This window comes from Corvus moneduloides, chromosome 8, assembly GCF_009650955.1.
Source record: "Corvus moneduloides isolate bCorMon1 chromosome 8, bCorMon1.pri, whole genome shotgun sequence".
Classification (NCBI taxonomy): domain Eukaryota; kingdom Metazoa; phylum Chordata; class Aves; order Passeriformes; family Corvidae; genus Corvus; species Corvus moneduloides.
Window position 1 is genome coordinate 33,374,547 of NC_045483.1, and position 15,042 is coordinate 33,389,588.

The 15,042-nt window shown below is 51.7% G+C and overlaps 1 protein-coding gene across 2 annotated transcripts; it reads right to left on the reverse strand.

Moving 5' to 3' along the window:
* Positions 1 to 6,970: 6,970 nt before the first annotated feature.
* On the reverse strand, positions 6,971 to 14,815 carry SLC29A3 (solute carrier family 29 member 3). Of its 2 annotated transcripts, none has more exons than XM_032116764.1 (6): positions 14,762 to 14,815; positions 13,542 to 13,802; positions 10,626 to 10,708; positions 9,903 to 10,129; positions 8,790 to 8,952; positions 6,971 to 8,232 (listed from the first exon to the last, which is right to left on the reverse strand). In XM_032116764.1, exons 2-6 carry the CDS (start codon positions 13,788 to 13,790, stop codon positions 7,563 to 7,565), a joined length of 1,392 nt encoding a protein of 463 aa, XP_031972655.1. In that variant the 5' UTR covers positions 13,791 to 13,802; positions 14,762 to 14,815; the 3' UTR covers positions 6,971 to 7,562. The 2 variants fall into 2 exon arrangements, with proteins under 2 accessions (XP_031972655.1, XP_031972654.1); XM_032116763.1 differs by lacking the exon at positions 14,762 to 14,815 and adding an exon at positions 14,434 to 14,622.
* Positions 14,816 to 15,042: the final 227 nt, after the last annotated feature.

Genomic DNA, 15,042 nt, shown 5'->3' on the forward strand with positions numbered 1-15,042 from the left:
GGCAGGGACAGCAATAGCTGTGTGTAGGCTGGACACTGAGCTGATGTTCCCAAGCTCCTGTTTGGAGAAATCCATGGTACTCCAAGACCCAGCCTGTGGGAGATGTGCCTTTTAACAGGTTCAGGGCTGGGGAAAAGAAGGAAATAGAAGAAAGTGATACATTGTGAGCAGAGAGATGCTCCCAGTTGCTACTGGGATCATAATTAACACCAAGCCAAAAGCAGGGAGCTGGAGAGCTGGACTAACCTCCCTGCTATCCCAGCCTTTCCCCACAGACTTATTACAGCGAAACCTGATTTTTTTTTGAGGCAGATCCCCTCTCCATCCTGTCTGTGAACATAGAGCAGCTCAGCAGAGCCTTTCACAGCCTCCTGGCACCACTCACTCAACCTTGAAATTGTACTGCAGGGCTTCTCCCCCTCTCATTTTCCATCCAGTCACAGAACATTCCTGCATCCAGCTCTCCCCACAATGTCTCACTCCTCTGCCTGCCTTCCACTGCAAGAGCTGGGATCACCGTTTGTCTCTAAATAGATGAAATATCACATGGAAAGCAGGTAAACCACGGACACATGCAAAATCCTGCCCCACTCAGATACTGAATTATCTCTGCTTGCCAGGGACCACGTTCTGCCACGGACTCCAGGGTCTGCACAGACATCACTGCCTGACAACCAGCCCGTGCAATATTGTGCCATCCGTCATTTCTTCACGCCTCCTTTTCCCCAGGAGTCTCCCACAAGGGTCCCTGGAAGTGCTTCCCCAAAGTACTATCCCTTTTTTTTTTTCCTCAGTAAATAAAACCTGTGTAAAAATGCAGGGCAGCTTTTATGCTCGGGAAAAAGCAGCCCATGCCCCCTGCTTCCACTTTTCTGGGGGGAAACATGGTGATTTTGTCCCCCCAGACCACAAGCCCCAGGGGAGTGGTGGTATCCTCCCTCTCCCACAGCTTTCTAGCACCCCATGGTGCTGCGTGGGTTGGGATGGCAGTGTGAGGGAAGCAGCTCCCCACCTGCTACCTTCTCACCCGAGTCACAATTAATTTGTAGAGCCATCTTGGAGTTTTCTTTTCAACCACCTGTGCTGTGGCTGACAGTGAGCCGGCTTTTCCGGTGTGAAATTAATTTCCAGGTCCATTTCACACAGAATTTTAAGGCCAATATTAGGATCACACTGTTTGTTTAGGAATTTATGAGTGAAGGAGGCTGGTGAGAAAGCTGAGCAAAGTTAAGGGATTGCTGGAATTCTCTCTCTGGAGAATAAAAGCACTGAAAGAGCAGCTGGTTTTGTTGTTTGTTTTTTTTTTTTTCCCTTTAGAAGTACAGAAGTACTGGGTTTCAAATTGCATCTTTGGAAGGTGATAGTCCCTGTGGAGGCAGCAGGAGGGGCAGAAACTGGGCTCACCTTTGAATACCTAATTCTGTGGGAATTCCTCAGGGATCTTCCAGCTTGTGTTTACAGGTGGGTCCATGCAAGCTACCCCTGGACCAAGCATTGCTGTGGTGATAACACATGGCAAGAAGGGTCAAGGTGATTTTGGTGAGCCTCAAAAAGCCTTGCCAGGACCTGGCTGAAGCCCTCTGCACTCTGCAGACCCCAAAGCAGCCTGTTTGCAGAATTGTCTCAAGTTGGGGCCAGCAGGGCACATCCCCTGCTAGGGGCACTGAGAGCACCCTGCAGCCCCAGGCTGGGCTTGTTAGATCCACAATGGGTTGATGAGGGTAAAAAAAACCCTTTGGAGCAACTCTCTTTGCAGCTGGAAGCACTTTTCACTCAGCCCTTGTGATTTCTTACTGCTGGGGAATGTTAGTAAACTGGAGAGGGTTCAGTGACGATCCAGGTGATCTGGATCAAGAGCAGTGGCAGTGACAGGAGACAACTTTGCAACTACCCTGAGTCACTTCATGCCACACATGTGAAGCACCTTTCTCTTAGCTTTGAGCCCTACCTCACCAGCTTGTTTTTTTTCCTTCCCCTCGGTTTATTCTTTCTTCCTCAGCAAAGGAAAAGGTGCCATCTACAGGCACAGCGAATCCATGAACAGGCACAGAGAATCCACCCCACAGCCCTTCCCATCTCCCCTGTCCCCTGCCATCATACCCTCGGCTGGGCCATCTTCCCTGCAAGGTGGTCTCCAAGCTGCTTGTTCCCTGTTTGGGGTCAGGGAACACTAGAGGGCTGTGCCACGCAGAAGATGGCCTCGCTCCTGGCCAGCCCTGGGGCACACCTGTGTTTGACCTCGCTGGTAACTCAGTGGAGCAGCAAGATAAAAACCCAAGGGAAGGTGACCACTCATCTCCACAGCCTGGGGGAACCAGCAAAGGGGACACAAAGGAACTTTGGTCACGCTGTTTCCTCAAGGGAATCCTGGAAGGCTCCTGTGCTGCTCACCCAGGGTCACAACTTCCAGCCCCGTGAGGTCTCAAAGTGCTGTCGTGCTCCTCTTCTGCCTTGCTCTGCTCTGCCAGTTGCCTCTCATTAACCCATTTTGATCAGGTTCACACGTTTTTTAAGGAGGTCAGCGAGGAAAATAAGAAACTGTAGGAAGAAGTGCAAATAACAGCGGATAGATAAATTGTCCCCTGTGTGAGTACAGTGGGGTGTCTATAGCAAGGGGGACTCCTGGGCAGTTGGAAGGTGAGTGCAGGGGACCAGTGACGAGCTTGTGGTGCTGTTTAAGGTTCAAGTTTGCCCTCAGGAGAGGAGGAAATCTCTCCCCTTCTCGCCAAGCCAAGGGTGGCAAAAAGAGTGGAACTGAGGCCAGGCAGGTGGGATTGCTCCTCCTAAACAGCTACAAGCCTGGAGCTTGCTCCCGCTTTAAAAACCCTTCTCACCTCCCAGCTCCTGCTTCATATTGAAGGCATTTGTCAGAGCAGACACTCCATCCTGTGCTGGCAGGTGTTCCAAGCTGTGCAGCAAGGCAGGGTCACAAAACCTGGGATGGAAGAGGAGCTGGCAGGGGGGTCCAGGCAGCCCATCCACCAGCAGGCAGGGATGGCAGAGGGACGGCTCGCTGAGCTCTGTCCAGCCTTCTCCAGGCGTGCTGGAATTCACACTCAGGCAGCCCCAGCTCCTGCACTCCCCCACCCTGGCATGATAAATTAGGAGGAAAAGTTTCTCATCTTAGTTTGTTCTCGCAGCGCCCTCCAACAGAGCACAAGCCTGTCTAATCAGGAGCTACAGTCCTTCACCATCTGTTTGGAGCCTAATTACAAATGCAGAAAAATAATGTGCTTTACAATTGCACCAGTAAATGCTGTAAATGATTTAAATGCATGCATATGTTCCCTGCAGAATTCAGCATGCATCTGCGACTTCTTCTGCTCACATTAGGCACACAAATCAAGGGAAAAAAATACCCAGATCTGACGAACAGCATGTCCCTAGGATGGTGATTTTTATCCCTTTTTTCCCCCTGCTGGAATGGCAAACAGGGCTTTTTTGTAACAATTCATCCAGCAGCGTTTTCTTTGCTTCCATTTTAAAAACTGTTTATCACTGCTGTGTAAATATAGTACAAATTACTCCATAAAACATGTAAAAGGAGAACAGCAGCCGGGCAAGCCTGCAGCTGGCTGGCAAGGTTTCAAAGCCAAGGTTTGTTTTTTCCTGTGGGGCACCCGTGGAGGGGCGGGTTCAGCTCAGCTCATCTGCTGTGGATGGTGGCCCTTCCCAAGCCCCCAGTGACTGCTTGTGTTTCATAGAATCATGGAATGGTTTGGGGTTGGAAGGGGCCTTAAAGACCATCTTGTTCCTGCTGCTCTTTGGCCACCACCAAGGCAATGCTGAAGGATAACGAGGTGGCTTCAGAGGTGCCTCCCGGGGGGTAACAGCACTGCACCAAAGCCTCTGTAACACAAAGGCTGGTGCCACAGATGGAGAGGTGCCAGCATTCCTACCCTGTGAGGCACTCCACTGAGGGAGGACAGCCTGGACAAGGCTTTGGAGATCACAGAGAAAGAGAAGTCACTTGCAACTGATGGGGGGTGAGTATTGCTTCACAGCAAAAATTCCCTTTCCTCCTCCAGCATATTTGTTTGTTTTCAAGCCCCCAATACTAACACTGAACCTGGTCCAGCTCTGAAGCAGGGAGGGGGAGCTGGCACCACAGAGCTGAGAGAGGACAAAACCAGCTCAGGCATAAGCTCAGTTGGTCTCCTTTGAGCAGAAGCTGCAGCAGATGCATCCCCTCCACTTTGTGCCCTTTCATCCCTTCCCCTCCTGCTCCCGGCACCCCGCTGCCTTGCTGCTTCTGCTTTGCCAGATCCCAGCTTTCTTTTCCCCTTGGCCAGTAGGATTTAACTCCAAAGGCTGCTGGAAAAGGCAGCATGGGACAGGCACAGCAACCCCTCTGTGCTGGGCTGCTAGGCCCAGCAGGACTGGGACTCTCTGTACCCTGGGTCACAGAGCCAGCAGTGCTGGGCACCACCTCGAGTGCTGGGCACCACACCAGGATTTGTGTGACTCCATTTCACATCGTGGGCTCTCCCTCAGGAATTTTGCAATGCCTGCATGGCTCGTTTTACACCCACAGAGGAGAGGGGCCAAGCCCTGAGCAGAGCACGTGGTCCTTCCCGTGGCAGCCGGATCAACACCTGCCTTCCTCGGCTGGGAGATGGGAAAACATGCACAGCCCTCCTGGCTGAGAGGAGGGTGGTAGTTACAGAGACAAAATCTGGGAATGCATTTTTAGGAAGGTGAGGAAGACACATGGATGCAGCTCAGCTCCAGCCCTGCCCACAGCCATGGTCTTCCTCTGGACCTCAGGTATCCCAGTTCTGGGAAGCAACTCCCTCTTGTAAGCTCTTGAAGAACTAGAAAAAAGGCAGTATAGTCTCCCAGCTAAATGTGAAGTAGGTTTGATCCCTGCAGTGTTCCTCCTGGCTAGAGCATCCTTCCAGGCCTGTGAACTGGGGTTCATGGCTGCTTTTGTTGTCAAAGATGCATTAATCATAGGATCATGAAATAGTTTGGATTGGAAGGAAATGTGATGATCATCTAGTTCCAAACCCCTGCCATGGGCAGGGACACCAACTCAACCCACCCAGGCAGGTAGCAAGATGTAGCTGCACTTTGGTGCATCCCAGATCCAGCATCCTTCATTCTGCCTTGCCACCACCATTTCCCTCCTCGTCCCACTTTTCCTTACCTTGAACTCCTCAGTATGGCCCACGCTGAGCAGCAGATGTGACTTCTCCCAGGCACTGTAATTACTTCCCTGCCATTAAATGCAATTCCCTATAAATTATCCATCCCCTTTTGCAGGGGGATCACCCACAGCTCATGGCTCAGACGCCTGGCAGCATCCACCCCCATACCATGGCATTCCCACCAGCATTCCCTGCTTTATACCCAGACCTGGTTCTTGCCCAATTTGCATCTGTATTGATTTTTTCCCCTCATTTATTAACTTTCCTTAGCTGAATGCCACCGAAACCAAAGGATAAATCCCCTTTTTGCTCACTCCCCCTGCCACAGGAACACTCTCCACACCTACCTGCATGTCCCCTGCATGGGGATATTCCATCAGAATAACTGTGCTCTCAAAGCAGTGCTCTCAGGGCTCCTTCACCCAGCCCTTGCCTGGGATTTCTCTGAGTTTACAGTCCAAGCTGGGAGAGAAGGATGACCAGAAGGAAAAATGCAAGCTAAAACTGCATGCATCAGTGCATCTCCAAGAGAAATTATTTCAGACACCAGCAGTTGCACAGGATCATCTTTATTAGCAATGGTAGCAGATAAGAATTTGGTCTATAACAGGAAGGAGAAGAGGAGCAGAGATGCAAAGCAGTAAAAAAACAAGCTGAATCTCATAATTCCTTGGATTGGGGTAAAATGCACAAACTGAAGACAGGCCCACTGAAGCCCACAAAGGGACTTTTTGGTTGCCAGCACCAAGTTGGGTTGGGCTTTTTGACCAACTGCTGCATTTTTCCAGCACCAGAGAGGCGATGGGAGCACTGACCCCCATGAGGGGCAGCCAGCATCCTGACCCTCAGCCCCTGGGTGGGCCTTCACCTGGGTCAAGGCAGTCCCTGGCTGAGTGCTGGAGGCCAAAGGGCTCCAAACCCACCAAAGGGACAGGATCAAGAGCCCACATGTTCCATAAAGCTGCTCCTCACTACTGCACACCCAACAAATTTTCCACTTGTGTCTGGATTTTATGTTGAAATAAAAAGCAGCTGTAAAGCAAAGCTCGGTGCGTGTATTGCCAAGGGGCCCAAACTAAACACTGGAAAAGATGTAAAAAACCCAAATGTCCACCACACCCAAATGGCACCCCAGGGCAGTGACCACCATGATCCTGTTGTTCTCCCAGCAAAGCCCCACATCCAGCAGCTCCACCATGACTTGGGCAAGCAGGAGGTGCTGAGAGAGCATCCCAGTAATGGAGCAGCTGCTCCGAACCCAATCCTAAAGGAATTAAATTTCCACAGACAGCATCTCTGAGGCATCACTGCACTGCCAAGCCTCTGCCATTACATCCCTGATTACCAGTTCACCTCTTCAGACCATAAATCCAGCCAATCTTAGAAAATAAATACAGTAATCAGATTTAGTCCAGGCTGTGCTGGCATATGGGAGTCTAAATGACTTTAAAAGCCAGTCCTCTTTGGGTGGGCCATATTTTTGGGTGTCACAGTAGCTCACCCCTCTGAAAACATCTGGAGGCCATATGCTGCCTGTCTATATAAATTAACCAGATTTCTGCTGTGAACCTCACACCATGGCCTCTCTCATACCTCCCCCTGGTTTTCACAGAGCTCTCTGAACACAGACTAAAGACACCTTAAAAACCTCAGGTTAGGACCACTCAGCATTTCACTTTCCTTGGGGATCACACCACAGTCACAGTTCTCAGCTCCTCTCAGCTTGGCCAGGAAATAGTCCCAAACATTAGTGGCACCATGCTAGGAGGTAGATGATTCCTCAATTCAATTTTACATGGAAAAAGTAAAGCAAGCAAAAGTCCAAGTGGAACAGTTTCCCTTTATTTTTCTTTTTGTGGAATGATTGTATGAAATCTGTGCAAAACAGTGCCCTGATTCCTGGGGCAGCTGCTACTCACTCCCTAAGTTGTGTGAAAATGCTCCAGGGCTCAAATCCTTTTTAGTTCAACACCACCATCACAGCTCAGTGAGGGGGGATCCCCCAAAGACCACCCAACCTGAATTCATAACAGTGTGGCAGCAAAACCCAAGGTGCCCCCAAAAGCCCTGGGTTCAGCTTAAAACCACTGGCATAGGGGCAAGGGACAGTATCCCTGTGTCCCTAGTGCTTCCCTGAGCTCCCTGGGGAGGATGAGGCTGTTTTGGCTCCTGCTCCATTAAACTGGGGAGCAAAAATGTCTGACAGAACCTTCCCAAGCACAGGGGATGCCCCTTCCCAGAAGGGAGACTTTCCCTCTGCATCCCCCTGAATGCAACTACCCCCCTCCCAAGACAGGCAGCCTGCCTCAAAACCACAGCATACCTGACTCTTTTGGGAAAAAAAACCCAAACTCTAAATACTCAACAGCAGCACCACAAACCAAGGGCATCCTCCTCCTCTGGTTACCCCTTCTACATGAGGTGCACCACAAAAATAGCACAGGCAGATCCCAGAGCCAGTCCCAGCACGAGGTAAAATGTCATCACCACCCCTGCTGCCTCAGCCAGCTCTTTTGGCACAATTTTGGGGCCATAGACCATGACCAGTGTGCCCAGGTAGCCATTGCTGAGCCCCAGCAGTGCCGTGAAAACCACAGGGTAGATGTCCTGGTTGAACACCACGGTCTGGATATGAGCCCGGGGCTGGTAGTTGCTGAGGATGAAGAGAGGGAGGAAGATGGATCTGAGGAGGACGAGGGCAGGCAGCAGTTTGCTCCTGGGGCCGGGCACCTGGATCCAGGCAGTGACCTGCCTCCCACACCAGTCAGCAAAATTGTATAGGAGGAAACACGTGAGTGGTGTGAAATACTTGGTGCTCCATGGGCTTCCTGAGGACTTGCTGACAGACTCGATGTTGGAGGAGAGGGAAGGGAAGATGATGATGGAGATGAAGAAGACATAGAAGAGGCAGAAGCCGAGGAGGGCAGTCTTCTGCAGGATGGGGCGGAGTGGGGGGATGCCAGCGCTTCTTGTGAGGAAGGAGGAATTCACGGTGCCTCCTGGCACTGCTTCATCCTCCACAGAGCTGTCGGGGGGCACAGAGACCAGAGAGGGGCTCTCCTTCTGGCTGCTCAGGTAATACCTGGAGAAAGAGGGAAGCATGGGGGGAATACAACTGAGATTTGGAGAGAGGGCAGGAGAGAAGTTGGCAACAAAGGGATGCCCACTGGACCCAGCAAGCCCACCACACCTCCAGCTCCCACTTCGTAGAGAGAGATGACCTCTGGAGACCCACCATCCCCTCTCCTCATCTCTCTGCACCCTCTGTGTTCACAGAAGGGACCTAGTGCATGCAGGCACATGGAGGCGGGGACTCTGGGGGCTACACGCACCAACCAGACCAATGGGTCACACACATCCGAGTGGCAGACACAATATGGAGACACTCCTGGCTGCCTGCCTCCAGATTATGGCTCTCTACTGACTCCGCACATTTTGGGAGCGCTGGCATCAGCAGCCCTGGGAAAGCTTGGCAGAAACTTAGCACATGCCCAGTTTCAGCCTGTGGTTTCGGTGAAAGGGGAAGCCTGGCTGGTGGCGGTGACGGGGCAGGGACCGGCACAGCGAGCATCCCGTGGATCCCCCCAGCAATCCCACTGCAAACCCTCTGCGGGAGGCCCCTGGCAGACTGGCACACACCTGGAGTACTCCAGCCTGGGGAGGAGCAGGTACACCATGATGCAGATGACGATGAAGATGTCGGCAGTGAGGAAATAGGCCAAGGCGCTGTCGGTGACATCAGCCGCGGCTGCCAGGTCTATCACAGAGGCCACGGCACTGACGGTGCCACCCATGGCCTGGCCTGCGTGTGGGAACGGAGATGGGCACAGTGAGGGACAGAGAATGAGAGGAGGAGCCCAGAAGCTCCTCTTCTGACATGCACAGCTCCCCCACGGGACACAGCTCAGGCCCTGCCCCACACGCTCAGCCCCAAACTCTGCTCAGGGTGCAGCTGCACAAACCACCTCCTCTCCATTTCCACACCTCAGGTATTTGTGGGGTTGCACCACAGCCCAGGTGCCATTCTGCATCCCCTTCCAACACAGCACAGCACACACAAGGGTCAGGATGGGACTTGACCTGCTGGGCTTGCAGGTCCCAAGTCCTGCAGAAAAAGTCCAAACCTTTTCCAAAGCCTAAATATGGCTTTCCACCAGCACACATATAATCAACCTCTCTTCTGCACTCCTCCAGATGGGAATCCAAGCCACCAGCAGCAGGAATGCCATCTCAGGGATGTGGTGCTTTTCCCCTCTGAGATAAACTCATTAAAACACTCCTCTCTTGGCCCCAGGAAAAACGGAAAAACTTCTCCATCCTGATTTTTCTCCCCCTTTCCTCTTGGTTTGTCAACCATTCCACAATATATTTATAATGTTATCAAAGCTCCAGGGAGCTCATCACTCACAGCTCCCAACCTGCCCCTCATCACTCACAGAAACGCTGAACAGAAAGGACACAAGGCAAAGCTGCAGAACCCTCAGCTGGAAATGGCAGGGCAGGGGGAAGTCATCTCCTTCCCCCCTTCTCCCTGCACCCAGCAACTCTCCAAGGTCAGTTTATGGGTATTTACAGAAACCAAAGCTCATGTGACTGAGCAAGTTTCTCCTTCAGCAACTTCCCGTTATCATTAAGGCAAAGTTAGGCTTCTAAAACAAACCCCACATGACGAAACCCCAGGTGCAGGTGAGGGAAAACCACAGAGCTGAGCAGGGAAAGTCCAAGAGCACGATCCCAGTGGGATCACCCAACCTGAGATCAGAGCCTGCAGGTTCCTCATGGGGAAGCAGCTGCTCAGGCCAAAGATGCTGCTGGAAAAGATGGTGGAGGCACTGCTGACCACAGCCACACAGCCGATGGTGAGGGCGAAGAAACACGTCGTCCAGGCAGACGTATCCACCTTCACCAGCACTGTGATCACCAGGAAAACAGCCAGCATGACAAAGAGGGAGGACAGGATCCGGACACTGGCAGGAACCCTAGGGACAAGGGGAAGGAGTCTTGCGTTTCAAACCACAACATGAAGGTCAGACGTGGGAGGACAACAAGTCCTGTGCTGGCAGAAGGGATGAAGAAAATAAAGACGGGGGGACACAAGGAAACAGCGAGGCAAGGGAGAGAGGTAGGGAGCTGGAATCTGGAGATTAGGCACACAAACCCATGCCTGCAAACATGCAGGAGTTTGATGTGGGATTAAGAAGGGTTCAAATGAAGGGATGAGGCTGTTTGAGATTTAAGCCAAGCTTGCAACAAGGTGCAGCTAGTCCATTTCTTAACCTAGTTCAAGTGCTGGTAAAACCAGGGCAAGGTGTTGCTCCTACCTGGATGAGCTTTGCTTTTGTCAACCAGTCCCCTGGTGACAATAAAAGTATTTTTAAGAGGGAAGATTGTTTCCAAGCAATTAACCAAGGAATTAATTAGGAATTTATTTACTCAAGCCAACTGCAGGCATGTGTGGATCAGAGCAACACTTACTTGTTGACAAGCAAGAAGTTTCCAATCAGGCACAGCACTGACGGCACGGTGGAAGCAATGGAGATGTAACTCTCAAAATAGTCCTGCCAAGGAAAAACAAAACCAAAACGAAGTAAAAAAGGTTGTAGGGGGAACAGCATATGAATTTCAGGTCCTGAATATGACACAACAGGGAGTTATGGTGTAGGTATCCACCTTGTTGTGTTGTAGCACATGTTGCAAACTGCTCAGGACAATGGGAATTCTGGGATTTGCCTTCCCATAGCCTCAGGCTATTTCAGAAAATCAGGGACATAAATTCAGAAGGAAAAAATAAACAGTGAAGGAAATAGCTGCCATACTGCTGTGCACCATCAAAGCGTGTCTGCTCCCTCTCCTCCCCTCGAGGGGCTTAATCCCATTTTTTTGCTGCAGCAATCTCAGCCAGCAGGTAGGATGATGCTCACAAAGCAGAGATGACCTACATGTCCACCCCTATCATGACAGGTTTTCATTTTCTGCACTTAGCCAGCTACAGAGATGGGGCCACATCATGTCCAAGCAGGAGATGGCACTTGGCAGGTTTTCTCTGCACGATATATTATTTTTTAGCACTTTGCATCATTTTTTATCAGTTTACAAGCACGTTCATCTCTTCTTCCCTAACAGAAGCTTCACTGGAAGCAACAGGAAATCTAATAATCATTCCTAGAGGGTCCAGATAGGCAGAGACTTAAATGCCTGTGCTGATGGCATTGGCTCAGCCAAGCAGGAGGCTCAAAGTTCTGTGGCCACACGATGAATTATAGCAGAAAAGACAAAGCAAAATGCAAACCTGGCAGCTAAAACTCCAACTTATTTACCCATCTACTTAAAACAAACCTCCAAACCATCCTGGGGATACTCAATAAACTTCCAAGTTAATCTTCTTCGGCTTTTGGGGAGGAAAAATGACTTTCTAATGCTTTGCACCAAGCACAAGTGTACTCAAAGTAATCCAGCAGAGATGCTGCATTTTGAGCATCCCAGGGAAATATTCATTCCTTCCCAGCAAATGGGCTCACACCAGCAGTGAGAAGAGAATTGGGCAAGTATTTAAGAGCCCTTGCACCACATTTTTAATGCAGCAGCAGAATGGTGGGTGTCAAATTAAATCCATGCCTGGACCAGTGGAAAATATCAGGTTCCATACTCCTCTCTCCTGCTTGTTAGGTTTTAATCCATCTCCAAAGGCAACTCTTCTCCCTCCATGGGTAATCCCACCCTTCACAGATATGCTTTCATTTTTGGCATTGCAGGATATACCTTGTTCTTCTCCCTTTCTGCTGAGCCCTTAAAATAAACCGCAGAGTAAACCTGACATCTTCTTCCCACATCCAGGTCTAATGGGGGAAGGTGGCATCCCTCAGCCACGGAGCTGAGGCACATAATGGAAGTGTTTAACCCCATATTAACTTCAAACGCGCTGCCTTGAAAAAACCCAAACCAGAACAAAGCATTGTGGTGGCAAGTCCAACGCAAGATGCTTTTGCAAAGTAGTTTCTATTCTGCTCCAGCCTGGACTTGGCAGCTGGGCTCCTGCCAGGCTGGAAGAGGAATACAGGTCCATGACAGTGGCTGAAGGCACTGGAGTGTTACCTGGAGCATGAGGCATTAAATTAGCAGCAGTGAAAAGGCTGGAGCCAGGAGCAGACTGTCAGTCAGAGATGCATCCTTCCAGAGTTGAGTTCCGTGTGCAGGTAAACCCTCCTGCTGCAGCAGATGGGCAGAAACTGGGCTGAATGGTTTAATGTCGATCATTCTCAACTGCCACAGAAAAGCCATGTAGCTTTTCCTTGGAGAAAGGAAAAAGCATCCCTCCACAGCCACAAAGGAAGAGGAGAAACACCTTTTCAGCAAAGAAATGGCTGATCCCGCCAGGAACACAGCTGTGCAAGGAAACACCTAGTGATACTCTACGTAAACCCAGGTTTTTTCAGGAGGATCAGCATGATGTAGAGGCAGTGAGGAACACGTGGGATGCAGGGAATATGAGAGAACACCACACCATGTGGTGACCGAGCACCTTTCACCCCTCTCTGAGCACATTCCCTAGCACAGAAGGTCTTCAGGCAGTGCAGGAGCTTGGGCACCATCAGTTTAATTCACTTTCTTGCTCTACAGCAGCACACCTGTAGCATCCTGGTATAAGCACTTCCTTTCCTCCCCATCGAAAAAGCAGCTGACTTAACAACTATGAAAATTAAAAGAGCTGTGGGTGTACTGGAGTGAGACATCTGAGGGGAAACGTGGGCGTCACACCTGGCTCTGTGTTTATATAAAAACAAAAAGTGCCCAAACCACCTGAACAAGCTCTGCCACTGAAGGAGGCTGTGATGCAGCCTCATTGCTCCAACACTTTTTCCAGCCACAAAGAAACAAACCCACGGCTTTGTCAGGGAGGCACAGGGAAATAATCCTGCTGCGGCAGGAGCAGCAAGAGAAAGCAGCCTTTCTGGGGAGAGAAAGAGGCCATAAAGGTTGGCTCATCCATCACCCTGTGACAAGACCCTCACGCCATATGCCACAAGCCAGATGTTGAGCACTGCAAGGAGATACTCATGTCACACCTGCCAGATCATGAAGGACAAAAAAAGAGACCACCACAAAGACACCTCGCACTGGTAGAAACTGCCCTATGAAATGTTAAGCCCTATTTTTTTAGATTCACCTTAAAACTTAGTAGTCCAAATACAGGTAAAAGGCAGACCACAAAATGATTTGAAGCATCTTCCCTGTAGATATTTGTAAATAAATACCAAATAAACCTTTCCCTCTGGTTTGCAGCAGGTGAGACCCTAGAGAATGTTCACTTACCTTCTGGGGAAGTGGAGGGGGAAAAACAGCAAGTTAGGAGGGAAAACAGGTTATTTTTTCTGCCTTGAAAGCAACACTCACCTGCAGGTCTGAGGCTGCCTCCCCCACTGGGCCCGGCTCATCTGAGCAGTTCTGCAGCTTATACCTCCAGTAGTGTTTGGCCGTGATGAAGAAATTCCAGGGCAGGAGGGACCCAATGCCCAGGAGGAAAAATATAAGGTAGGCCCCATGCCAGCGGTCACTTGGCTTCTGCTGGCTGTACCTGCTCCCCACGGGATCCTCCAGCAGGGGCTCCTGGTCCGAGGCAAAGCTGCCAGCTACCGGGTGCATCGTGCTGGAACACTGGGAAAAACAACCGCCCACAAGGATATTGTCACACCAGGGTTCCAAACTGCTGCTCACAAGCTGTGGCTCCCTCCCCCTTTGGCCCTTGCAAATCATGGAATCACGGAATTGTTTGGGTTGGAATGGACCTTGAAGCCCATATCACTCCAATGCCCCTACCATGGGCAGGGACACCTTTCACTAGACCAAGTGGCTTCAAGTCCTGTCCAACCTGGCCTTGAACACTTCCAGGGATCCAGGGGCAGCCACAGCTTCTCTGGGCACCCTGTGGCAGGGCCTCAGCAGCCAAATACTGGAGGAGTGAGCTGAACCAGGGATGGAAAGGCATGGGAAAAGGGACTGAGACTCAGCAGAGTCCACCCGTATTTCTGTCCATCATTAATACTTAACCTGCCCCCTTGGACTTGCAGGAGTAAGAAACCTCACTTAGCTCACGGGAGGCTCCAAAAAAACCCAACGGCTGCCAAACCAACACCGCCGTCAAGCTCTGCAGAACAAGGTGTAAACTCATAGTAACACGGACGGGCTTTCCAAAACGACTTGTAAACTACTACAACATCACTCGGGCTTGGCGGAGCGGCTCCTAAACCAAACGCGACGTCACCCGGCTGTGTGTAAAATGACTCACAAAGACACACAGCATCACGTGGCGCAGGAAAAGAACTTGGGAACGCCGCAGGAGGCTGGCCAGAGGCACCGGGATCCACCGCAACCGCGCCGGGCTTGGCCGGGAGCCTCGGAGCCCACCCCAAGCAGCGCCGGCCGAACCCCCGCCCAGAGGGGCAGGGCAGAGCGCGGGGGAGGCGGAAATGCCGGAAACCGGGCTTTTTGCAAACAAACCAGGGGATTTCGGGAGCGGGGAGTGTCGCCTCCCTCCCTGCAGCCTCCCACTCTATCCATGCGTTCCCCCCCTCCGCCCGGCCCGGCCCCACTCGCCCCGACAGCGCAGCACTTACGAGGGTCCCACGCGACCCCGCCGCCACCGCCTCAGGGCTCCCGGCCCCGCCCCGCCCCGCCGTTAATGGCCAGGCCACGCCCGCTCACCGCAGCGCCACGCCCCCGGCGGGCTTGGCCACGCCCCGCAGCAGCAGGCGGGCGGGCCCGGGCCGGCCGCGCCCCCGATGTTGGCCACGCCCCTCTCGGCGAAGCCCCTCGCCCCCAAATTCTACCCCGCTCCGGTGGTATCGGGCCTGCGGCCAGCTCCGGCATCCCCAGCACGGGAAGGGCCTGGAGCTGC